At 47.3% G+C, this 26694-nt stretch overlaps 1 protein-coding gene across 26 annotated transcripts in view; it reads left to right on the top strand.

The window, feature by feature from the left end:
* MYO18A (myosin XVIIIA) overlaps nt 1-26694 on the top strand; it is a 350017-nt gene that overhangs the window by 270527 nt on the left and 52796 nt on the right. For all 26 annotated transcript variants that reach the window (XM_088477757.1, XM_088477755.1, XM_088477756.1 and 23 more), the window contains 6 exons: nt 4487-4610; nt 11710-11910; nt 15476-15586; nt 16691-16795; nt 16908-17054; nt 18489-18602. In XM_088477757.1, coding sequence (XP_088333883.1) covers nt 4487-4610; nt 11710-11910; nt 15476-15586; nt 16691-16795; nt 16908-17054; nt 18489-18602 — 802 coding nt within the window. The remainder of the gene's footprint in view (nt 1-4486; nt 4611-11709; nt 11911-15475; nt 15587-16690; nt 16796-16907; nt 17055-18488; nt 18603-26694) is intronic.

Genomic DNA, 26694 nt, shown 5'->3' with positions numbered 1-26694 from the left:
TACAAACAAGTTGTTACTGTAGATTTACGCAGAGTTTTACATTTAGAGGCCTTACCAATCTGAAATGAGTTTATTATAACTTGGCAAATTGGCAATGGCTGCATAGGGAGTAGTGCTGTAGAAGGGACAGGCCACGTGGCTAGTCTGTGGGGTGCTTGCTAGATTTTACAAATTGCTTCTTGTACTCTGTGTTGACCTTTTTGTTGGAGGTCAAGCCCTATTTAAAGCATTGCTTTTAGTCTTTTAAAATTGATGGGGAGCTCAAATCACACCTAGCAATATGTGACTATCTCTAGGACACGTTCTTTTCCGGGCCCGTTCTACCTGTAGGGGAACCTAGGCTGTTGCCTAGGGTCCCGGTGATTAGCTGTACCGAATACACTCTATACTGTAAGTGATATATTATCACTAATTCACGTTTTTTAATGCCTCTAATGTGCCCCCACAGGGTATGCTGGCCACTGACATGGTGGAGAAACAGCCAGCAGCTTCTTACCTGTGAAGCTGTCAGCTGCTGCTCCTTGATGTCAGTGTTGCGCATGGCGATGATATCACAGCCAGCAGCCTAATGGTGCATACACACGATCAGATTTTTCCTTCAGATATGAACGATAACGATTTAAAAATCGTTCAGTCGTTCAAATCGTTCAAATCGTTCAAAACTTTGGTAAAATCGTTCAAATCGTTTAATCGTTTAATCGTTCAATCGTTCATCTGACAAATCTGACAAGTCTGACAAATCTGACCGTGTGTACGCTCCAATAGTCTCTGTTTAAGGAGAAAAAAAATGCTGCTCTAAAGCCCCACCCCTTATAAGAAGGGCGGGCACCTCTCCTGTGGGGGTAAAGAGTTCTTCAAGAGTTTGGTGGTAATGTACTAAACCTTGGAGAGAGAGAGAGAAAGTAGAGAGAGATAAAGTACCAACCAATTAGCTCCTGTCATGTTACAGGCTGTGTTTGAAAAATGACAGTTAGAAGCTGATAGGCTGGTACTTTATCTATCTCCACAGCTTAGTGCGTCTTCCCCATTTGAGAACTACAGGTTGCCTAACATTGAATTCTACTAAGATTGATGGCTAGATATGAAAGTAAATAGACAGAGTGATATGCAGTAGATGCAAATTACAGCGTGTATGAGCACTAATAGATCACTGATCAGATGTGCATAACGGTTGGTGGAAAACGCAATCAGATAATGAACGCATTTCACCAGCCATATTTATACTATGTTAGATAGGGCTGCTCATAGTGCCAAACAACCGGATCTTCCAGATATGGCCACACAACTTTATGTAAGTGTATGTTATGTAAGTGACAGATCCAGCATCTCATCAGGTATCTGCCAGCAGGGCCGGATTGATGTCTGTGGGGGCCCCTATATACCACCGTCCCCTGTAGTAATGCCCCTTATGCAGTGCCCCCAGTAGTGGTCCCCCTATGCAGTGCCCCCAGTAGTGCCCCCAGACCCAGTAGTGGTCCCTCCTATGCAGTGTCCCTTATATAATGCCCCAGTAGTGGTCCCCCTATACAGTGCCCCCAGACCCAATAGTGGTCCCCCCTATGCAGTGCCCCTTATATAACTCCCCAGTAGTGGTCCTCTATACACTGCCCTTAGCAGTGCCCCTTATGTAGTGCCCCCAGACCCCCATGCAGTGCCGCTTATATAGTGCCCACAGTAGTCCCCCCTTATGCATTGCCCCCAGAAGTAGTCCCCCCCTATGCACTGTTCCCAGTAGTAGCTCACCCCTATTCAGTGCCGCCAGTAGTTGTCCTATGCATTGCCCCCATGAAGCGGCCCCCCTATGTAGTGCCCCTTACACACACACAAAAAAACCCCCACAACTTACCTGAAACCCCGCTCCTGACGCGACCGCCGGTGTCCACTCCGGCTCCTCTTCTCCTGCAGTATGGGAGAGACGTCAGCATCATGACGTCACTCCCATCATCACCCTGGGGGGATCCAGAAGACGGAGCTCATAAGTGAGCTCCAGCCGGCTCCCTCCGTTGAAGCAGCAGCCAATGAGAGTCTGTGTGACTCTCATCGGCTGCTGTAACAAACACACAGTTCCGCCGGCGGCACGGTGTAGTGTGGCCACGCTCACTGCGCGGTCTACACTAGCGGCGGGGACACTAGCGGCGGGTGAAGCCACCGGCTGTACCGCTGCTAGTGGGGGCCCTCTGTGTGTGGGTGCCCAGGGACGACCGCCCCTGTCGCCCCCCCCCCCCCCCCCTTATTCCGGCCCTGTCTGCCAGTTTAAGAATGTTGAGGATATTCAGAGGATCAAACAAACAGTGTACAGAGCACCAGAAATTACATGTTAGGTATAACTGCTGGCCTTTAACTCAGTGCCAAGCTCCCGTGTTCTTATATCAGTTGCTGTGTACCATAATTAGGGACCTACAAACACACATGATTTTTATGTAGCACAAACATGTCCTCCTTGGTTAGAGATAATAGATGATATTTTTTCAAACATAGGGTTCTATTTACTAAGCCTTGGATGGAGATAAAGTGCCAGCCAACCAGCTCCTAACTAATTTTTCAAACACAGCCTGTGACATGACTGTTAGGAGCTGATTGGCTGGTACTTTATCTCCGTTCACTTTATCTCCATCTAAGGCTTAGTAAATAGACCACATAGCCTGTAACATATCAGAAGCTGATCGGTTGGTACTTTATCTCTCTCCACATTTTCTCTCTCCAAGCTTTGATAAATATCCCCCTTGGTTACATACAGGGCCAGTGCAAGGTTTCTAGGCGCCCTAGGCAAAGTTACACAACACCGCCCATGCTCCCATGTGGGCCCGTAATATCGCTAGAAGAAAGTTGTTATAATCCGTTACTAATAGAATACCTGCCTGTGCTGTCATGGGGCCTTATTCAGAGTTGTATGGTGTGCCAATGTTTTTGCAAATAGAGCTGTCTTTTATTGCCACTGCGCATGAGTCTGAGTTGCTTTCCGCACACTGTGAGTCTTTAATCGCAGTGTGATTGACAGGCAAGGAGCTTTTGAAGGTGGCAATGGTGAATGTCTCAGACAAAAACACAGGTGTGTCTCCACCGTTTCGGGGGTATGTCACATCCTACGTCTGTAATCCCGTAAGCAGTTACCATGACTCCAGCATCCGTTACAGCGGCCAGTCTGGGTGACCATCCATGCCTAATGCTGCCTTCTTTAGATAGAGGCTCCTTTACATAAGTGGCAACCATAAAATACAGTGACCGCCATAGGGCACATTCAGCATCCCATACTGCACAGACAGCAACCTAGTACACATCTTGCACATTATATGCATATGTATTTACAGACCGGTTACAGTATATGTACATATACATATATATATATATATATATATATATAGATAGATAGATAGATAGTTTTATATATATATATATATATATATATATAGTTTTTTTTTTTATATATATATATAGTTTTATATATATATATATATATATATATAGTTTTATATATATAAATCTCTCCTTGGTCCGGCACTCATTTATATAAAATAACTTGACCAGGTGCCCCCACAAATCAACACTCATATATCCAATAAAGGTGCGGCACTTACGGTACTTGCAAGAAATTCTTAGACAACGCGTGGCAGCAGTCAACGTTTCAGTTTATATTCCAAACTGTTTTCAAGACATATTACAAAATGACATATCTTACCTTAATATACTATCACAATACACCACGTGAGAGAACCGTTGTCCTCGCGCTCTGTTCCTTGCGTCGCCGGGTGACGTATCAGGCGCATAGCGCTGATGTCGTCCCGTTCTCGCGCACACCACGTGGCCATCAGATATATATAATACACTCACATGGAGAGGCTGTTGGGGGATAGTGAAGCTCAGCAGCGGTATATTATGCAGCATGGGAGCATTATACCGTCTCCCTGGGTTGTGATGCTCATTCTCTTTACTCCCATGGCTGCTGCTGCACAGTGGCTGCTGCCTCTTTTGTCTACAGGCTCATGAAACGCAGAGTCCGCGGCTCCATGTGCTGCCACTTCGCTCTCATTAGAGGGTGCAGGGAGGCCGCTGGACAGCCACGGCCCTTGCTTGGAGGGAGGGCAGGGAGGCTGACAGCTTCCGGGTTGCGTACAACAAATCCCGGAAGCACGGCCGCCAACCCGGGCCAGCAGGCAGTTGATGACAGGGATAGCGCTGCTGGGTGACAGCGATAGCGGTAGCTGCTAAGTCCCTGCTGCCAGCACCAGGTAAAAGAAGAATGTCTCTTTGAGAAACATCCTTCATTTTTTTGTTAGGCGGCACCCTCAAGTGGCCGGCACTCTAGACAGCTGCGTAGTGGTAGGGCCGGCCCTGGTTACATAACTGCCAAGGCAATTCTTTGCACAAATCACTCATACTGGACAGGAAGCAAAGATGTTCCAAATAGAAGATACTAAAGTTTAGACACCTTAATGATGTTTTTACTCTTCTTAGTTTTGACTGTAATTTAACCACAACACTTTTCCAGGTTTGATTCCGAGCTGGCACAGGCTCAGGAGGAGGCGCAGAGGGAGAAGACACTGAAAGAGAAGCTGAGCAGAGAAAAGGACATACTCACGTCTGAAGTGTTCAGCATACGACAGCAGCTTGAGGTGAGTTATGCTAACCTTGAGAATTGCTTTATAACAGCAAACATACAGTGAGGCTATCTCCTCTTGATTCACTGTACTCTGTATGCCTTTTCTGTTCTAGTTTTTACATCTGTTATTGTGATATGTTAATCCTGTCTGGTTTTTTTTGGATGATATTTTGGATTCCCATATGTACCCCCTTTCTCAGAATGCCTTGGGTCCTCCTCCACATATACCCCGCCCCTGGCCAAAGGCATTCAGTTTTTTGTTTGGTGCAGCAGGATCAGTTGCACCTTCTAACAGGAGGAACTGTTCAGCAGTCCCAAGCTTTTTATTTTTTTCTTCAGAGCAAGCAGCATTAGTTGTCCTAATGGACGTGGATCCTGCTACTACATCTATCTCCGCCGGCGCCAAAACACCAGTAACCAGACACCAGACTGGTGATTTCGGCGGGCAGCAGCAGAGTTTGGCTAGTGGTGATGCTGGGACCCAGGACTGCGGCCAGCTACACGGAGATGCAGGTAAAGCACTCGCAGCAAACCGCATGTTGCAGTCCATACCTCCAGCAGTGGAGACCCGCCGGAGGTTGCTGTAGTGGGGCAACCGGTGTGTCCGCTTCCCCATGAAGACCACCATGGCAAAATTGTCTGGCGCCCGGGAAGGTAGTAGCCACAGTGCTATGAGATACCAGCGCACCTGGGGGTTACTACAGCATAGGGGAGGTAGGCTCTCCCCGACAGCCCCTCCCCCAGCGCATACGGCGATCCATCTAAGGTTTTCCCAAGTCTGTGTTGCTCCTCCTACCCTCCTCTGTATATGAGATGCTGAAGCTGCTGGTCTCAGGAGGTTTTGGGTCTAGTCTCCTTGTATACCTCTCCTCAAAGGCTAGGTTATTCAGTGCTCAAATGCTACCAAACCTTGTGTTTTGAGTAGTTGAGTCAGAGCCCATTGCAAGTATTTTGTCTGCATTGTATGTGACTTATGATAGCTCTGCTGTATTGATATATTGCCTTTGTTTTCTATACTGTCAGTTGTAACCATCACTGATATTTTTCCTCAACCCTTTGCTACAGGTGTGTCAGGAATTTTATTTTTTTTGCCTTTTAATTGTACTTCACAGTTAATTGATACTTGTGAAGGCAGTCACATTTACACTCATTTATTATGTCTAAAAGTAAGGGTAAACAGGAGGCTGAGGTCCGGTGCAGGTTTCATGTAAAAGCTGTTTGGCAGGCTTGTTTTCCTCAGGATTTTATACAGGATGGTTTGTGTGCTATTTGTTATAAAGAACCACCTCACCAGCCCAGTCTTCCAGCCCCTGTACAGGAGCCATCTTGGGTGTCCTCCTTGGGTATGACGCAGCTAGTGGGCCATTTGGCTGCTCCAACCCTGCCTCCCATAATGGGATACCTACAGCAGTTCCAGCCTTCTATGTTTGCCCCCTCTATACATCCTTCCTAGATGGATGTTTATGCCCACTCAAGTCAGAGTACGGCTCAGTTTCAACAAATTTTGCAGGCAAACAGATCGGTAGCCATTAAAGCGCCCAAGCGGACGGTATCATCTTGTCAGTCCGCCCAGCATGTCGATTCTGACGCATCATCAGAGGAGTCAGATGATACGCCGGGTTCTTCTTCAGGATCTATCTCCGGAGAGGAGGACCATCCTTCTACAGTGGATGTCCCTTTTTTGGTGAGGGCTGTCAAATTAATCTTAAAAATAGAGGATAATGAGCCAGCTCCTAGACTTAAGACTTTAAATACCAGAGGGTGGTAAAAGCGGGGTTTCCCGAGTCTGAGCAGCTCACTGAACTTATGGGAAAAGCATGTAGTACTCCTGATAAACGGTTCCATGTTACAAAAAGATTAGCATATTTTGTATCCTTTCTCACCTGCCGAATGTACTAAGTGGGAAGTCCCTCCTACTATGGATGCTCATGTGACGCAATTAGTCAGGAGCTCTACATTGCCTATACTGTTCGCATCTTCCCTTAAGGATCCCACAGATAGGTTTCAAATCTTCTATCTTAAACCCGTGTTTTTATTGTCTGGAGCTGTTATCCGGCTGGCTATGGCTGCGGCCTGGGTATCCAAGGCTGTTGAAGAATGGACGGGGGCATTGGAAAACACTCTACCAAATGCTACTAGAGAACAGCTGACATATATCTCCCACATACGGGAAGTGGCCTCCTATTTGGGAGAAGCTGCAATAGATGCTGGACTCCTGGCTTCGGCAGCTTCGGTTGTTGCTCGTAGAGCTCTTTGGTTAAGGTCCTGGAAAGCAGATGCGGGATCCAAAAAGGCTCTGGAATCCCTGCCTTTTTATGGAAACATACTATTTGGAGCAGAGGTAGATAAGATAGTGGCTACTCTGGCAGCCTCAAGATCTGCAGGTCTGCCATCAACAGCTACATCAAAGCCTAGGCAGTCCTCTTTTTGGTCCTTTCATCCTCAGGGAAGAGCAAAAGGACAGCCTTTCTCCAGACCGCCTAGTTCTCACAGGACCACCAAGCTGTAAACTAAGAGGTCTTGGGCGGTCAGACGTCCAGCTTCTAAGCTGGACGACAAACCCTTCGCCTGTTGGGGCGGGCCTCCTCCTGGGGGATTCCAGGGTGGAAGGCAGACTTCTTCATATTACGGACTCCTAGCATCAAACAACGATGCCTGGGTCTGAGAAGTGTCTCAGGGGTATGCCCTCACCTTCCCGAGGCGTCCGCCCCAGAAATGTTTTTGTCCAACTCCCCTTTAGATTCTATCAAGGCCTTTGCCCTCCAGGAGGCCATTTACTCCCTGTTGCAGGCGGGGTGATAATCCCGGTTCCTGTGGTTCAACAAGGATGGGGTTATTATTATTCCAATCTGTTTTTGGTTCAGAAGCCAAATGGGTCTCATCGCCCTATTCTAAATCTGAAAACCCTCAACAAGTTTATCCGTGTACCCAAGTTCTGTATGGAGACTGTTCAGTCAATTATTCTGGAAATGGAACTTGGGGATTTTATGGCTTCCCTGGACATTCAGGATGCATATCTGCATGTGCCTATTACGCCATCTCTCCAACAATTTCTATGGTTTGCTGTCCTGCAACAACATTACCAATTGCCCTTTAGTCTATCAGCAGCCGCTTGGATATTCACGAAAATAATGGCAGTTATGACAGCCCACCTCAGGCGTCAGGGAGTCATAATACTGCCATACTTGAACGATGCATGGCTGGATCATCAATTGGAATAAGTCCTCCCTTTCTCCAATACAGCAGATGGTACATCTGGGGGCACTTATGGATTCTTAGGCACACAGGGTATTTCTGCCATGTGACAAGATTTCGGCCCTATTATTGCGAGTGCGCAAATTGTTCCGCAAGTGAAGGGTATCCATTATGTCAGTGGTGCAGGTCCTGGGACCAATGGTATCCACCTTCGACATGGTGGAATATACTCAGTTCCACTCCAGGCCTCTGCAACAATTCTCTCACGGTGGAATGGGCAGTATCATCTAATATGGTCCCAGAGGATCCTTCTCACTCCAACCATTCTGGATTCCAAATTGGGTGCTCCTCACCACAGATGCCAGTCTTCACGAATACGGGGCGGTGACAGGTCATCATACCTTTCAGGGAAGATGGACAAAACAGGAAAAGTCACCTGCCCATAAATATCCTGGAGCTTTGTGCAGTATACAAAGCGCTCATCCTGGCACAGGACCTCCTCCAAGGCAGGCCGGTCCAGATCCAATCCAACAACGTAATCCACAGTAGCCTATCTCAATCATCAGGGAGGAAAGCGAAGTCAGGCAGCCATGAGGGAAGTGGCAAACATTCTGATCTGGGCAGAACGTCATCTTCTGGCTATCTCGGCAATATTCATTCCAGGAGTCCTCAACTGGAAATGGACTTCCTAAGTCGTCAGTACATACACGCCAGAGAGTGGTCTCTTCACCCGGTAGTCTTTCAACTGCTGGTGAACAAATTGGGCCTACTAGATGTAGACCTCATGGCCTCACGTCACAATCTCAAGGTCCCCAGCTACGGGTCTAGGACCAGAAATGCCTCAGCCACCTTCATGGACATGCTTGCAGTTAGGTGGGACTTCAAGCTGGCGGACGGTTTTCCTCAGATTTCCCTCCTCCCAAGGGCCCTCAGGAAATTCAAGCAGGAGGGCGGCACAGTAGTACTGGTAGCTCCTGCTTGGCCCAGGCGCCATTGGTTCACCGACATACGGAATCTATCCATAGACTCCGTTTCCTCTTCCTCTTTGGCCGAATCTGTTAGCGCAGGGCTCCTGTTTGCATCTGGACCTACCTCGTCTGTCTTTGATGGCTTGGCTCTTGAGTCTTCAATCTTAAGAGCCAAAGGTTTCTCCAGATCTGTGATGCAGATGATGCTTAGGGCACGAAAGCTTTCCTCTGCCCTCATCTATTACAGCGTTTGGCAATCCTTTGGTCAATGGTGTTCCCACAGAAAGTATGACCCTGAGGTTTTTAGGGTTTCCCGGGTACTTGCTTTTCTCCAGACTGGGTTAGACCTCGGTCTCCGCCTGGCCACCCTGAGAGTACAGGTTTCTTCTGCGATGTCAGTTTGGTTCCAGCGAAGGATCGCTTCTCTGCCGAATGTTAGATCTTTTTTTCAGGATGTTCTCTGAGTTCAGCCGCCTCTTTGTCCCACTGGTGGCACTGTGGGATTTGTCTTTGGTTCTCAAGGGGCTACAGGCTCCCAAATTTGAACCTCTGGGGGAGAAAAAGTGTCTTCAAATCTACTATCTCCTCTGCCCACAGAGTCTCTGATTTGGCAGCGCTCTCTTGTCTTTCCCCCTTTTTGATTTTTCACCAGGATAAAGCTGTCCTCCATACACGGGTGGGTTACCTTCCTAAGGTAGTATCCCATTTTCATGTGAATGAAGAGATTTTGGTTCCAGCCTTCCAGTCTTCAGAGCTTTCTGTAGATGAAGCTTCCCTGGAGGTGGTTCGTGCTCTCCATATCTATGTGGATCGTACAAGCTCTTTTCGAAAATCAGACGCTCTTTTTGTGTTGTATGGTTTTCACAAACGAGGCTGGCCAGCTAACAAACAAACTCTGGCTCTATGGCTGCACATGACTATCTCTCAGGCTTACACGCCGGCTGATCTCCCTGTTCCAAGCACAGTGACAGCACATTCTACTCTGTCTGTGGGACCATTGTGGGTGTTTCATTGTGGTGCCACTGCTGAACAATTGTGCAAGGTGCCCACGTGGTCTTCTGCCCACACCTTTCTTAGGTTCTACGCCTTTGACACCTTTTCCTCTCAGGATGCTTCCTTTGGGCAGCGGATTCTCCTTTCTGTTCAGGAGTGTCCCCACCCTTAAGGAAACTGCTTTAGGACATCCCCATGGTATCCCTGTGGACCCCCTATGGACCCTGAAAAAGAAAATAAGAGTGATGGTAGACTTACCTTTGTTAACTCTCTTTCTTCGAGGTCCACAGGGCACCCACCCTAACTCATCTGGCTTCATGGCTTCATTGGGTCATTTTTCTCTAGGTCACGGATTCCCTCATCTTCTGTGAAAGTGTTTCTGGTGAATATTGTCCTTCCTTCTCCTCTTTCCTTCTCCTGCCTTGGGCTTGTTTCCAAAACTGAATGCCTGTGGCCAGGGGCAGGGGTATATGTGGAGGAGGACACGAGGCATCCTGGGAGCTGAAAGCTTAATTTTTTGGTGTCCGGATCACTCTAACCACATTTCCCCCATGGTAACCCTGTGGACCCTATGGACCTCGAAGAAAAAGAGTTAACAAAGGTAAGTCTACCATAACTCTTATTTTCTCTTTTGTACCCCTTATTTGTTTGAAAAATCAATAAAAATTATTGATGTTAAAAAAAATACATACAGTAAGCTTAAACTCAACTATACAATCAACCTAAGCTCCGTACATAAAACCAAATTAAACTCCACCATACAATAAAGCTATGCTCAATACACTCAACCCACTTAAGCTGGCCATTCCTCAGACCAACACTTCCTTCAACCATCCAACTAGATGGTTGGAATGAAAATCCGGTAATGCATAGGAGCAAATGACAATCAGCCATTTGCTCCCAAACACTGATAAAAGCTGTTGTTCAGACAAGTTTTTTTTAAATCAAACAGATTTAACCAACTTGCCTGAACGACCGTTTTCATTCAGTCCAACCAACTAGTTGGATGGTTGGTGGACAGTTGGTCTGGTTTATGCAAAGCTTCAAACTCAACCATAAACTTAACCTAAGCTCAATACAGACAGCCAATTTAAACCCCACCGTACAATAAACCTAAGTTCGATACACACAACCACACAACTCCATTGATTTGACTCAGGAGTACCGTGTGTGATATCATTATTAATGTGTCATGTAGCTCTCTTGTTTAGAACAGTAGACACTGATACATACTGATTATCATATGTTATATGCTTGATGTAAAATATTTTGGACTTTTTATTGCTTATATGAATGTTCAAAAGTTACGTGGTGATGTACAGGAAATCGTTATTCATGCAACTTACTAAACTAAATGCACTTTATTGCACTGCATTGATCATGTGTGCTTTGGCACTACATATTTTGCACAGTTAGTGCAATTAGCTTTTGTGTTAAATTGTATTTGTTCAGAATATTTGGCCACAGTTTTCTTAAGATATTTATAAAAGAAGAAGCATCATTGTAACTATATGGTATCTAAATATTCAGTTCCGCAAATTAACATCTGCAGCTAACGTGTCTCTTTTATAGTAGAATTACTTTCATGGCACAGTCCAGCAATTAGTGAGCATTTGTGACGTTAGAAGCCTCTGTTTCATTTATAAACACTTGCACTGCATGGCATGCTTATCTCAGCAGGATAGCATTTTATTCTCTCTTCCGCCGGCTTAAATTTCTTTAAAATCAATAAGCCTGTGCTTTCCTGTAATTTTGTCTTATTTTTTTGTACCTGTTCTGATATTTGTTGCATCTGAAAATAACCGTCGTTTTCCTTTAGCAATTTTATCAGTTTTCCACTGTGTTTTCACATCTCAGATCGTCATTTGATAGTTTGAAAGCTGCTTGTGTCAGGGTAGACAATTTTGACATGTTAGAACTTTAAAATAACTCTGTGTCTGCATCTTTCCTGATCAGGAGAAAGAATCTGAGATTGCAGTCTTCACACACAAAGTGGATCAGCTGGAAGTTGAACTCCAGGACATCTCATCACAGGAGTCCAAGGATGAGGCTTCCCTGGCAAAGGTAAAGAAGCAGCTCCGTGACTTGGAGGCCAAAGTTAAAGACCAAGAGGAAGAACTGGATGAACAAGCTGGAAGCATTCAAATGTTGGAGCAGGTACGTAGAGCTGAGATACCCTTGAAGACCTGTTCGTCGGTGGAATAGGATAAAAACGTAGATAGATGATGGAGTTTCCATATTATTGTTTCATGATTTTCCAAGTTGTGGCACAGAAACTAAGGAATAGATTCAGAGTTGCATATTTTGTGGAAGTATCTTGTGTTTTTTAGCACTGTGCTTGCTGTGTAGTCGAGCATGCGCATCGCCTGGCGATTCAAAGTACACTCTATTTATAACTGAATGGGCGCAACTGGATGGTAGCGGACATAGACTAAGTTGAGTGCGTGCATGCCAGGTATAGGGTTGGTGCAAGTACGCGTTGATGTTAATTATGAAATTATAATTTCACAAATGAATGGTTCAAGGTGGCACAATCGCATAGATGCATACAACTCAACATGCGGCGCGAGATGCCTGGTGTGCGTGAGCTGCGCTGAGTGGTGTAGCATCTTGTTCATGTCTTTTGTGCTTGAATGCATCTTAGGCACAATGTGGTGCAACAAAGCCACTTCACAAAACTGCACTGATTAATCTGCAGATTCAGATTCAGTCGCACACAGCTATACAAGTGCTGCATATCAAATTAATCAGTGCAGTCTCATGAAGCAGGTTTGTCGTATTGCGACTAAAATTTTCACTTCAAGGAAAAAATATGCTTGGCGCAAAGTTGGGTCGCACATGACCTTGTGCGCCGAGAAAAGCTCTTTGTCGCGATTGCGGCAATAGTGTATGAGGACACATCTGTATTGGTGAATGTTCACATTTATTTCAGTGTGCGCAGTGCGAGTGTAATTGTGGCCATCGTGTGTGCCACCGCAAATTGGCCCCTTAGTGTTTTAGCAATTAGACACACTATTCTTACTGTAGGACAGTGGTTCCCAAACTGGGAGCTACGGCACCTTTGGGTGCCTCTGTGTATTTGCAAAGGAGCCTTAGGTTGGTGAACCAGAACCAAACCAAAATATTTTATGGTCAGTGTGATAGGAAAAACCAGTGCTGCTGGCTGCCAATCATAAAATATGTGGACAAACCGAGCACAACCCACCATCACATAACAAGTAAACTGTATTTACTTAATTGAATAATTTTTGCTAAATTTCTTAATAAAAAACTTTTGGCCTTGGGTTGCCGTGGACAAAATGCTGATACTCCCAGGCGCCGTGATTCAAGAAAGTTTGAGAACCACTGCTGTAGGAGTATTTAATAAGCAAAATGAATGATGGATTATTAGCTATGATTCTGAGGCTTTCTAGACAGCTTAGACCTTTTGTGGCAATTACTAATTGGTTGCTATCACAAGATCTTGCACCTAAGTGAATTGTTAGTAAATGAACCCTATTGTGTGCTCTATCAAACATATTTACAACTTTAATGATTATTTTAGATTACATTATTTTCTATTATATTAAGGTTTTACTCAGCATTTTTATTTACTTTAAATTATTTTATTAAGATTCTAGAAGAATGTTTGTAACCAGAAAGGATATTTGCTGTAATCTCACTTTTTATTTGCAATTCAGCATAAATGTCAGATAATTAATGGCACAGTACGTTATGTTGGTGAACACCTATTGTGCCATTGGAGATGACAGCTGTTTTCACCACTGCTTCAGTCGTGACCATTTCTTTTTACTATTACTGTATTCACACTCATCCTGTCATTGATAACAGAGTATTTAAGGACATTCCTCCTTGAGAACTTTAGTAATGGTGATGGCACCAAGTGTGACACATCAGGCAAGGGTTGGCTGTTGGTCATGTTTCCTTACTACCTGCAATATCTGGTTTCCCAGGCTGCTGTATAGTTGTGTGAGAAAGCTGCACAGTAGGAAGCACTGGTTCCTAGTTTTTTGAGCAATCACTATTTAAAAGGGAAAAAAAAGCCACAATCTGTGAGAATTCATGTCCTTGTTCATCTGCTGCTCAGCCTCCTCCCTGCTCTCTTCTCCAGCCATTACCTATATATCTTCCTGTTGGTAGCTGTAAAAGTTAAAGAAGTGCCATTAGCTGTCCGCACATCAGGGAGCAATTGCAGAGTCAGCGACTGGGCCAGAGATGGATGGTCATCAGGAGACTTGCCTGGCCTCTGTTCCTGTACCCTCAGCACTTAGAGCTCTCAGCTTATTTCATTTTTCTGTTGGAAATGTAGCCTACAGGGCTGTGAGCAGGCATTTCCCATGTACTACTTTAGGCCAGTCACGATACCTTAGTGCCCACTAGGGTGTGCTTTATAGATAAACTCCTATCTGTTTTGATGGATCCTTCCATGCTATCAGAATAATGGCTTAAAAAAAATATCTTGTGTGCCGATTGACTAAGAGTTTGCTGTGTGCATAAGTTTTGTGCAGAAGCCGAGATCGTTAAGCACAAAAACGCTGAAATCTAGGATCAGCTGTGACACTTTCGGTACAATGAATATCCCTGTAGAATTAGGTTTACATGCTCTTGTGCTATGATGGTAAAATGATGGCGTCATAAGTTTTATGTGTTCAGCGTATTTTCTTACACAGCACAGAGGAATCTTAACATTGACTTCCACGTCTGCTGCTGTTTGCATAAGGGGAAGAATAATGGAAATCAAAACTGTTAAATGTTCTTTGTTCGCTTGTTAGCAGAAGTTAATTAATATTAATGGGAAGTCTTCCAATTTCACTGTTGAAGGGTTTTTGCACAATATGTGACCACCAAGTTGCGATTAGCAACAGTAATTTACTTGCATCACAGCCAAGGGAAGTTACCACAATGTTAGTGTATAAAACCCCCTCTGTTTAGTTATCTGGAAGTAACGTGCAATGAGGGTGGAAGTGCGGTTTCCTGCCCATAAAGTCCACCAAAAGAAGTGACAGACTCGCCACGCTTCGGCTCGGTGGATCCCTACACTCGCCACATGGTTATATTCCCCCTCTATGCCCACGTGGATGGTAGGGAATGACGTTGGACAGTAACTGATGACGTCATGGTACAGAAACAGAAGGGGATCTATCCACTACCTTTCCAAAATGGGCCAAATTCTGCTCAGTGGTTATTTAGTTTATAAGTGGGCCATCATGTGGGATTTATGCTTAAATGTCCTCTCCTATGGTACTTGTACTTAAATTATACTTCCATTGTTAGGCAGATGCTTTGTGGAATGTACAACTCCATATGCCATTGTTTGTGGATGTACAATCTGCATAGTACCCAGGGATTCATATGTTCTCAAGGATTTTATCCCCTCTACATACTTAGGTGGGGAATTCAATTCTCAGTGATGTGTCACCGGACATCAGTGTCTGGCAGCTCACATTACCGTGTAATATGGTAGATAAATTAATAAATATGGTGGTTGCCAACAGCTCTGGTGGCACATCGAACCGATTTGAATCGCCCCCATAATATCTCTGAAAAACCTCACCCAAATATGAATTTTACAAAAAGGACCGGTCAGAAGGTGCTGAAGAGAAGCTGTTAAACAAGCGTTGTTAGTAGTTCTCTTGGAATGGATAGACAATGTTACAGTAGCTGAAATGTAACCAGGGCAATGTTTTTTTTTATTAGTAAATTATTTGCTGATTGTTTCTAGTCAAAATTGCGCCTGGAGATGGAAATGGAGCGACTCCGGCAGTCACACTCCAAGGAGCTGGAGAATAAAGAAGAAGAAGTGGAGGAGATTAGACAGTCCAGTCAGAAAAAGGTAACCCTTGCTAGAAGTCTATTCATAGCTGCTTTTTTACCAACATGGCTTTCAATAGCATCCTATACTAGTTCAAAGGTGTTTATCACAGGTTAATTTATAGCTGTCTTTATGACTCAAGAGTCCAACTTGTTAGACTGCTACTATAGGGCAGGCAAATGCTAGTGACATCCCTGTAACCATTTAGTTGCCGAGCCAGTGTTCATTAGAGAATAAGTGGTCAATTTAATAGGCAGTAGTCACATCACTATGGCACTTTGGGCCTGATTCAGACCCGCTCGCGAGCGCTGAGTGCTTGCAAGTGGGTCGATGTTGGCCCAGTGCGCATGCGCACGACGGACCCGGCTCCGTCGTGCCCATGCGCGAGACCCGGATAGCGACGGGCAAGTCGTCGCTATGGGTCTCGCTACAAAGGGGGCGTGCTGTCGATGGTGAGTGACAGCACGCCCCCTTTGATGGGTGTGCCGGGGGCGTGGCTGGCCAGACGGAGGCGTTCCAATGGGAACGCCTACCGTCTGGGACCGGCCCTACTGACATCACAAGTGATGTCAGTGGGAGTGTTTTCGGCTCTGATAGAGCCAAAAGCACTCCAGGTCTTGCAGCAACGAGACCCTACCACAAGGGTCTCGTCGCAAGCCCGATGGTCACCCACAGCCATACGAGCGGCCAGGAGGCCGCTCTAAAAATGAAGAAGGACGGCCCTGATTCAGAGCGAGCGCTCTGTCAGAGCGTCCGGCTCTGAATCAGAGCCTTTGTACGATAGTTCTTAGTAATTTCATTGCAGAACATAGTTGAAATTGATAGTTCAGCCTGCAACGAGATCTTCCACTATGCGCAGGTTACCAGTGCCCTAAATAGTAGAATTGGTGGCTGGCAGGATTTCTGCTTCCCATTTTCTTTACATTTTTTTAGTTCTAGATAATAGGACATGTGGGTTTGTCGTAGCAGTCGATAAAAACATTTTGCTAGCTGTCACAAAGTAGCATCAGTTAAACAGGATTCATTGCACCAGTACTGCTCTATGTATTAGGATGCAGCACGATGTTCTGTGCTATGTGATGTAGATTGTTTTCCTGTACATCACCTGTTTTCCATTTTTAACAGCTTAAACAGATGGAAGTTCAATTAGAGGAGGAATATGAGGACAAGCAGAAGGTCCTGAGAGAGAAGAGAGATCTGGAAAGCAGATTAAATTCCGTTAGTGAACAGGTATGGTAAAAAAAAATGTCATTGCTGCAAGCCGTGCTACTCCTTGAAGTTCTTTGTACTAGCCCAGCATCTGGCTTTTGGATTGCAAGTCATACTTTTGTATTGGCCTTAGGTTAATCAACGTGACTTTGAAACTGAGAAACGCTTGAGAAAGGACCTGAAGAGGACAAAAGCTCTGCTTGCCGATGCACAAATCATGTTGGATCACTTAAAGAACAATGCTCCCAGCAAACGTGAGATTGCACAGCTCAGGAGCCAGGTATTCTTAACAACTTAACTATCACTTCAAAATGAACTTTGGTTTTTTGGATCGCTGATAAAGAGGAGGAGTGATCATACGAGCAATGCAAAAAACCCCAATCTGTATATCCAAGGTTCTAATGGTTTGGTGCTAACAGGAATAACAGGTTATTCCAAATGGCAGTATCAGGAAAGTTAATGGATGAGAAAGTTTATACTTGAATGCTCATGAGTCCCAAAGCTTTAGTGCAAAATTAAGTGTTGGAAAAAGATTGATGTTAGCTGGTGTGAGCGCCTTATAAAGTCCCCAGATGGAGGCAAGAGAGGTGGGGATCAATACTAAAACCTAAATTGCATTGCATCACTATTTCTATGTGTCCCCCAATTCCTGTAGGATAAAATGATTTATTATAGATAACAAAAGAAATTTAATAATTGATATATACAGATGAAATAGGTGATCTGAATTTTTTTTTAAGTTTTATTTTTATTCTACTGAATTTTGTGCTGCAGCTATTGACTATTGTGGATGAATATTGTTGAAAAACAGAAAATAAAGTTGTCCTAGCAGTGTTTTAATAGGAAAGGCTAGCATGGCACTTGTGACAGCTTCTTGACATAAGTGGTAAATCCTCCAAGTTCCCATCTTAGAATGTTCTGTTAAAGTGTACTCTGTAGGGGTAAAAACAATTATCGGGAAGCAGTGAGAAATCCCCAAGAGGCCGTTTCATAATCTTGAGCAGATCGGTGTCCCTGGTTCTTGTGATATGTGACTGTCCCAAAATGTCTTCTCCCTCCTCCTTGTGTCACACCATAAATTCTCTATTTGCTGAGATGTTATTTACTCCAAGGGAAATATTTTACCAGGCAAGACACTCTGTGCTATAAATCTGACTTCAAGTATGTACTTTAATACAAACCACATAGATGGCATAACAGCACAACATCGGCAGCTGGTTTACAGAAATACCACTGGGAATTTCAAAATGACAGCCTCAATAAAAATGCTTTCTGATAGTGTAACACTCCAAGGCCATCACTGGGTCTCTGGATGCCTAAAGGGGTTTTGTTAATTTGTTGGTGCATTTAATGCCTGTACATTTTTGTTCTCTTAGGGTCATATGTATCAAAGCTTGATGTGAGATAAAATTGTGAAATATATATCACCAACCAATCAGCTCCAGACTATCATTCTTAAACACAGCCTGCAAAATGTAAGTTAGAAGCTGATTAGTTTATGGTATATATCTCACAATTTTATCTCACATCAAGCTTTGATACATATGCCCCTTAAAGTGAAAGTGGAGACAAGGCAGCCATTTCATTCAATAGGCTAAACATTTTTCATGATAACGCAGTGTATCAAGTCACTAAGAATCAATTATGTCTTTCATGCACTTTCACAATTCCTTTTATTTTGTAACTTGAATTAATTCATGTGCTTTATTTACAGCTAGAGGAGTCTGAATTTACAAGTGCAGCTGCAGTAAAAGCTAGAAAGTCTATGGAGGTTGAAATTGAGGATCTCCACCTTCAGATCGATGATATCTCCAAAGCAAAGACAGCGGTAAGATGCTGAATATTCTGTGTCAGTTTGCTTTCTGCTCATCTGGTCTGTCTATGCTGTTTCTGTCTAGGCTATGCCACTTGCCTCTGTTTTCTATACTGTTTAATGTATTAATTCCTCCTTTTTCTACTTCAGGGTCCATAGGGTATCCACAGGATACCTTGGGGTATAGGTGTGACGTCAGTCGCAGGGCACCAAAGAGTTAAGCTTTCAGCCTCCCAGGATGCACTAGGTCCCCCTCCTATACCCCGCCCCCGGGCCAAGGCACCTCAGTTTAGTTTGGTGCCCGGCCGGAGTCGGGTGCACCTGTTGGAGTGGGGGCTAGAAGAGCCCCTGAAGCTTATTCTTCATGCAGCTGTGGCTGCACATCTGGATGAACAGCATGGACAGTCAGTCCTGACGTCCATGCTGTCTTCCCTACACCCCGCCGGTACCAGAACGCCGGTACTGATCCGGGGATGCTGGTGGGCGTCTGGGGTCACAGCTAGCGGTGACCCCAGATGCTCCGGACCATGGCCGGATTCAAGGGGGACAGAGGTAAGCAGCGGGGTCCCGCGGTGGGTCCCCGCTGATCACATGGTCCTAAGTCCCCAGGCAGGGGGCTCCCTGGGGACTGGCTGCAGCGTGGAGCCAGGCGACCAACCTGCGCTTCCACTACCCCCTGGGACAGCGGACCGCAGCAGAGCGGTAGCGCTGCGGCGTCCCAGGGGTTAAATGCATGCCAGGGGAGCGCGCCTTCCCTGTCTCACAGCCGGCGCCTCCCCCGCTGCACACAGCCCTCTCTGCATGCTGCCGACTGGTCCTGTGGCAGCGCTCCTCCCCCAGGCCAGCCTCCTCTCTGCTCCTCGGCGGCCATCTTCTCCAGAACGCATGGTGAACGCTGCTGGAAGCGCTGGACGGAAGCATCGTGGTCTGGGTCCCCCCGCATACCTCTCCTCCGCTGTGGTCAGGTCTGTGTATGCAGCGCTGTGTCCTACCAGGCCCTGTGTCTGTGTAGTTGAGTGATCAGCGCTGTTAGTGCAGGAATTGTTATTTTTCTGCATTGTATGTGACTGTGCTAGCGCTGCTGCCTGTAATCTTTTCTTCTCTAAACTGTCAGCTTTATTACTGTCCCTGTTCTTTCTGCTAAAGCCCTTGCGGTGCGGTGCTGCAGGGTGGTCTCTCGCCTATTTAATACTTAATTGGTGAGAGAGGTCACATACGTGGTGCCATCATGTCTGAAAGTGATTTTCCCCTCCGGCTACAGTGTACCACGTGCAAAGTACCGTTAGCGGAGGGGGAGGGTAGCGCGGAGGGCCTTTGCCGGCAGTGTTTGTCCATGGCGCGGCCTATTACGGTTACAGCACCGGTACAGGAGCCGCCCTGGGCTTGTTTCGCTCAGGCGTTAACAGCTTTAGTGGGCCAGTTAGCTCCGCAGCCCGCGTTTACTCCGATGGGTTTGTCCCAGCAGTCTGTGGTGTCGTCACCCATGCAGGGGTTCCCACGACAATTGGTGGTACCCCACAGTCTCCCTATTTCCCCGCTCCCGGGTTCTCAGGAGCCAGCGTGGGTTAACTCCCTGACAAGTTCTGTACAGCACTTGTCGGATGTGTTGCAAGGGGAGTCTGTGATGCGGTCTCATAAAAGGCCGGTGGCGTCTCTGTCCGCTCCTTATGAGGATGACGAAGGGACGTCTGATGATGGGGAGATTCTAGATCCTTACGATCAGGAACCTCTCCATACTAAGGACGCTGATGCTAAGTCCAAAGTATATATTCCTGGACTTATTCGGGCGGTCCGCACAGCCTTGGTGATTGAGGACGAAGTTCCCCCAGCGGCTAAATCTAAGTATGCCTTTTTCAAAGATGTGAAGGGCGATGCCACAGTCTTTCCTCTTTCGGGTCAGTTGGTGGACCATTTAGAGGAGGCGTGGAAACAACCTGGCAAAAGATACCAGCCGCAGAGACGCCTGGCGGTGGCTTATCCGTTCGCGGATAATTATTTTGCTAAGTGGGAATCCCCTCCACAGGTGGATTCTCACGTGACCCGTCTTGTCCGTAGTGCCACATTGCCGATGCCATCCATGTCCTCCCTTAAGGATGCTACGGACCGCAAGGTAGAAATCTGCCTGAAGTCCGCTTATTCCCTTGCAGGGGGGGCAGCACGGCCGGCTATGGCCATTTGCTGGGTTGCCAGAGCGATGGAGCGCTGGGCGGATTCATTAGAGGCTTCTTTTGAATCCGACTGTCCGGCCGATCAGGCGGAGTTGATTGGCAATCTCCGTGATTCGGCCACCTACATCAACGAGGCGGCTCTAGACATTAGTACTCTGGTGTCTAGAATTTCTTCAGCAGCGGTAGCTGCTCGTCGCACCTTGTGGCTGCGATCCTGGAAGGCGGACGCAGATTCCAAGAAAGGTCTGGAAGCGTTGCCGTTTACCGGAGAAGTTCTCTTCGGTCCGGATCTGGATAAGATTGTGGCCACGCTGGCGGCAGCCAAATCTGCCTGTCTCCCGTCGGCCGCTGCTCCTTCTGGTTCGGGACCATCGTCCTTTCGGTCATCTAGGGCCCAGGGCAGGCCCAAACCACAGTCGTTTCCTCGACAGGCTGGCCCTAAGAAATCGGTCAAGCCCCGGAAGCAGGCATGGAGTACCAGACGTCCGGCCCCCAAGCCAGATGACAAGCCTGCGGCCTGACGGTCCGGGCCTCCCTTTGGGGGATCCCAGGGTGGGAGGCCGCCTGCTACAGTTCGCCCAGTGTTGGTCGACCACTACGACAGACACTTGGGTTCTGGAGGTGGTTTCCCACGGATACGCCCTCTCCTTCCGGCACAGACCCCCGGCTCGCTTCTTCACCACGGGTCTCCCATCAGACCGGAACAAGGCTACGGAGCTGCGGAAGGTATTGCACACTATGCTCCAGGCTGGAGTTATAGTGGCGGTTCCATTCTCCCAGAGGGGCCAGGGTTTCTATTCAAATCTATTTTTGGTACAGAAACCCAATGGGTCATATCGTCCGATACTCAACCTCAAAGCACTCAACAAGTCTTTGCGGGTCCCGAAGTTTCGGATGGAGACCCTACGGTCCATCATTCTGGCGCTGGAACCTGGGGACTACTTGGTGTCATTGGACATACAGGACGCTTACCTGCATGTCCCTATTCTTTGGCGCCATCAACAGTTCCTCAGGTTTGCAATCAGCAGCGACCACTTCCAGTTTCGGGCGTTACCTTTTGGCCTGGCAACAGCACCACGTGTTTTCACCAAGGTGATGGCGGTCATGGCGGCTTCTCTGCGGCTGCAGGGAGTCCGCATGTTGCCGTATTTGGACGACCTGTTATTGGTGGCAGGATCTCCAGAGCTCCTGTTACGCCACTTGGACCTGACCATTGCACTGCTGCAACGGCACGGCTGGCTAATCAACTGGCAGAAGTCCACTCTAATCCCGTCTCGGAGGATTCTGCATCTTGGAGCCTTATTGGACTCGGGACAGCAAAGGATCTTCGTGACGGAGGACAAGATCTCTGCTTTACAGTCAAGGGTGCGCAGTTGTCTGCACAGCCGCCGGGTGTCCTTACACTCGGCGATGAGGTTACTGGGCTCCATGGTGTCGGTGTTCGACATGGTGGAATACGCCCAGTTTCACTCCAGACCTCTGCAGCACCTGATCCTGTCCAAGTGGAACGGGCTGACTCAGTCTCTGAAGTCCCAGACGATTGTGCTCACCCAGGAGGTTCGCCTGTCCCTTACGTGGTGGTTACAGACGACCCACCTCAACAAGGGACGTCCGTTCTGGGTTCCAAATTGGGTCCTGTTGACAACGGACGCCAGTCTTCGGGGCTGGGGAGCAGTTTCGGGTCCACACTTGTTCCAGGGCAGGTGGACGCCGACAGAAGCGGAGCTTCCAATAAATATCTTGGAACTCCGTGCGGTCTTCAATGCTCTCCAGCAGGCACAGCGGTTTCTCCAGGGTCGCCCGGTGCAGGTCCAGTCGGACAACGCTACCACCGTGGCCTACATAAACAGGCAAGGAGGAACTCGCAGTCGGGCGGCTCTCGTAGAGGTCTCTCGGATCCTGGTTTGGGCGGAGCGCAATCTTCCGGCCATATCAGCGGTCTTCATCCCGGGAGTGCTCAATTGGGAGGCGGACTTTCTAAGTCGCCAGGACGTTCATCCGGGGGAATGGTCCCTGCACCCGGACGTTTTTCAACTACTGGTGGACAGGTGGGGTCTTCCAGAAATCGACCTCATGGCGTCCCGGCACAACAACAAGTTGCCGGTGTACGGGTCTCGCACAAGAGACAAAGGGGCGTCTCTGGTGGATGCTCTGTCCGTCCGGTGGACGTTCCGGTTCGCATACCTGTTTCCTCCGGTCTCCCTTCTTCCACGGGTAATCCGGAAATTCAAACAGGAAGGAGGGACGCTCCTGTTGATAGCTCCCGCGTGGCCCAGACGGCACTGGTTCTCAGACCTTCAGGGTCTGTCCGTGGACATTCCTCTGCGGTTGCCGCTACGACCGGACCTTCTGTCTCAGGGTCCTTGCCTTCACCCGGACCTGACTCGGCTGTCTTTGACGGCGTGGCTGTTGAGACGGCCATGCTGAGGTCCCGGGGGTTTTCCAGCTCTGTGGTGCGTACCATGTTACGAGCTCGGAAACCGTCTTCCGCGAGGATATACCATCGCGTGTGGCATACGTTCTTCCAGTGGTGTCGACCGAGAGGTTATGCACCGCGGGAGTTTCGTCTGTCTCGGATTCTCGCCTTCCTGCAAGCGGGACTAGATCATGGGCTTCGACTTGCTTCTTTGAAGGTACAGGTTTCGGCCCTATCTGTCTGGTTTCACCGTAGGATTGCTACAATCCCGGATGTGCGCACCTTTATGCAGGGTGTTCTCCGCATTCAGCCGCCCTTTGTTCCACCTGTGGCGCCTTGGGATTTGGCTGTGGTCCTGAGGGCTCTCCAAGGACCGCCGTTTGAACCACTGGGCTCAGTGGATCTTAAATGGCTAACAGCTAAGACTGTTTTCCTTCTGGCTATTGCTTCGGCCAGACGTGTTTCTGAGTTAGGGGCTCTTTCTTGTAGACCCCCTTTCTTGGTTTTTTTATGGGAACAGGGCAGTGCTCCGCACTCGGCCCGAGTTTCTTCCCAAAGTTATTTCCCAGTTTCATATTAACGAGGAAATAGTTGTTCCGGCCTTTAACTCACCGGGTCTTTCCGTGGGTGAGGCCTCATTGGATGTTGTGCGGGCCTTAAGGACTTATGTTGACCGCACTTCTTCGTTTAGGAAGTCGGACGCTTTGTTTGTCCTCTTTGGCTTCCGTAAAAAGGGTTGGCCTGCTTCAAAGCAAACTTTGGCAGCCTGGATCCGTATGGCTATTTCTGAAGCTTATCTTCATGAAGGCCTACCGGTCCCTCCTTCTCTGAAGGCTCATTCCACTAGGTCTGTGGGTCCTTCGTGGGCAGCTCGACGTGGTGCCTCGGCAGTTCAGATCTGCAAGGCTGCTACGTGGTCTTCTGTCCATACCTTCGTGAGGTATTACAGGTTTGACACCTTCGCCTCTCAGGATGCTTCCTTCGGGCGGCGGATTCTCCTTTCTGCACAGGAGCGTCCCCACCCTTAAAGGATACTGCTTTGGGACATCCCCAAGGTATCCTGTGGATACCCTATGGACCCTGAAGTAGAAAATATGAGATATGGTAAGAACTTACCCTTGTTATCTCTATTTCTACGAAGTCCATAGGGTTCCACAGGACTCCCGCCCTGTCGCACCTGTGCTGCAGATGGGCTTTGCTCTGGTCACCGGTTTTCCGTCTCCCTCTGGTGAGAATGTGATTCTTGTATGTGTCCAGATCTTTGTTCTCTCTCTTCCTTCTCCTCCTCCGGCCTATGGCTTGGTAACTAACTGAGGTGCCTTGGCCCGGGGGCGGGGTATAGGAGGGGGACCTAGTGCATCCTGGGAGGCTGAAAGCTTAACTCTTTGGTGCCCTGCGACTGACGTCACACCTATACCCCAAGGTATCCTGTGGAACCCTATGGACTTCGTAGAAATAGAGATAACAAGGGTAAGTTCTTACCATATCTCATATTATCTCTCTTGATGTGTGCCAAACACTCCTGCTTCCTGGTATGTGCCATGTACTCCTTTTTCTTATTATCTTTCTGGTCTGTCCCAAATATGCCTACATTCTACACTAGGCTGTCTGATCGATGCTGTATCATTCTGCATACTATCCTGTGTCTATTTCACCTGTTCCTGTTTGTGCAACATGCTCCTGCTTTCTGTTACATCTGGATTATACAGTATACACTTTACTCCTGCTTTCCCTTCCGTCTGCTCTGAGAGATCTAGTGATTCTCCATCTCTTACTGCTCTCTCCCCTCTGATCTGTGCCAATGTGTACCACACTGTCTACTGTCCTACTGCTGTTTCTACAGTATGGTCTACTACTGATTATTTTCTCTGGTCTGCACATTCATCTGCTTCTTTCTCTGCCCTGCGGATCTCTCTAGTCTGTTTCACTTATTGCTCATTTTCTCCTTTCTGGCCTGTCCATGTACTCCTGCTTTCTGTCCCCTCTTGTCAGTGCCATGTACTCCTTCCCTCTCTCCCCTCTCGTCTATGCCATGTACTCCTTCCCTCTCTCCCCTCTAGTCTGTGCCATGTACTCCTTCCCTCTTTCCCCTCTAGTCTATGCCATGTACTCCTTCCCTCTCTCCTCTCTAGTCTGTGCTGTGCCATGTACTCCTTCCTACTCTCCCCTCTAGTCCATGCCATGTACTCCTTCCTACTCTCCCCTCTAGTCCGTGCCATGTACTCCTTCCTACTCTCCCCTCTAGTCCATGCCATGTACTCCTTCCTACTCTCCCCTCTAGTCCGTGCCATGTACTCCTGCCTACTCTCCCCTCTAGTCCATGCCATGTACTCCTTCCTACTCTCCTCTCTAGTCTATGCCATGTACTCCTTCCCTCTCTCCCCTCTAGTCCATGCCATGTACTCCTTCCCTCTCTCCCCTCTAGTCCATGCCATGTACTCCTTCCCTCTCTCCCCTCTAGTCTGTGCCATGTACTCCTTCCCTCTTTCCCCTCTAGTCTATGCCATGTACTGCTTCCCTCTCTCCCCTCTAGTCTGTGCCATGTACTCCTTCCCTCTCTCCCCTCTAGTCTGTGCCATGTACTCCTTCCCTCTTTCCCCTCTAGTCTATGCCATGTACTCCTTCCCTCTCTCCCCTCTAGTCTGTGCTGTGCCATGTACTCCTTCCTACTCTCCCCTCTAGTCTATGCCATGTACTCCTTCCCTCTCTCCCCTCTAGTCTGTGCCATGTACTCCTTCCTACTCTCTCCTCTAGTCCGTGCCATGTACTCCTGCCTACTCTCCCCTCTAGTCCATGCCATGTACTCCTGCCTACTCTCCTCTCTAGTCTATGCCATGTACTCCTTCCCTCTCTCCCCTCTAGTACATGCCATGTACTCCTTCCCTCTCTCCCCTCTAGTCTGTGCCATGTACTCCTTCCCTCTCTCCCCTCTAGTCTATGCCATGTATTCCTGTCCTTTCCTCATAATGGCCATAGTTGATTTTTTTTGTCTGCATTTACAAGACTGCATAAAAGAGAATATGATGAAGACCTTGATTTGTCTCTTTTTACTGAAACAAATAATGCACATAATATTTCTAATGATTGTGGGAAATATATGTTCTGGGTCTTTCAGCCTACCACAGCAATGTAGTCAGCATTGTGACCGTCACAGCTGCATTGAGTCCTGTGTATAAAATTTATCCTCGGTTAACCTCTCTGTTGCTGGACCCATGTGCTGTGCCGGTTATTATCCTTGTGTGAAAATGAAGTGGTAGCGGGGGCAGGCAGGCTTGGAATGACATTTTAATTTAAAGTGAGCTTAATAAATTTCACTCTTAAGCTGTGTCCAGTTTCCCCCCCCAGTAGAAATAAGATAGATGACAGCAAGCCAGAGCCAGGGAAGTCATTTTGCTTTGGAATGATGTGTTAATAGATTCATTAACTTTTTGAAGCCAGCATTATTCTCTTTAAAATGCTCCCAAATCCAGCGCACTCCCTTTCTGCCACTGTAATGCAGCACAGATTTCAGAGAATTTACAGC

This window comes from Taudactylus pleione, unplaced genomic scaffold, assembly GCF_031769625.1.
Source record: "Taudactylus pleione unplaced genomic scaffold, aTauple2 ptg000203l, whole genome shotgun sequence".
Classification (NCBI taxonomy): domain Eukaryota; kingdom Metazoa; phylum Chordata; class Amphibia; order Anura; family Myobatrachidae; genus Taudactylus; species Taudactylus pleione.
This window is presented reverse-complemented; position numbering and strand designations above follow the sequence as displayed.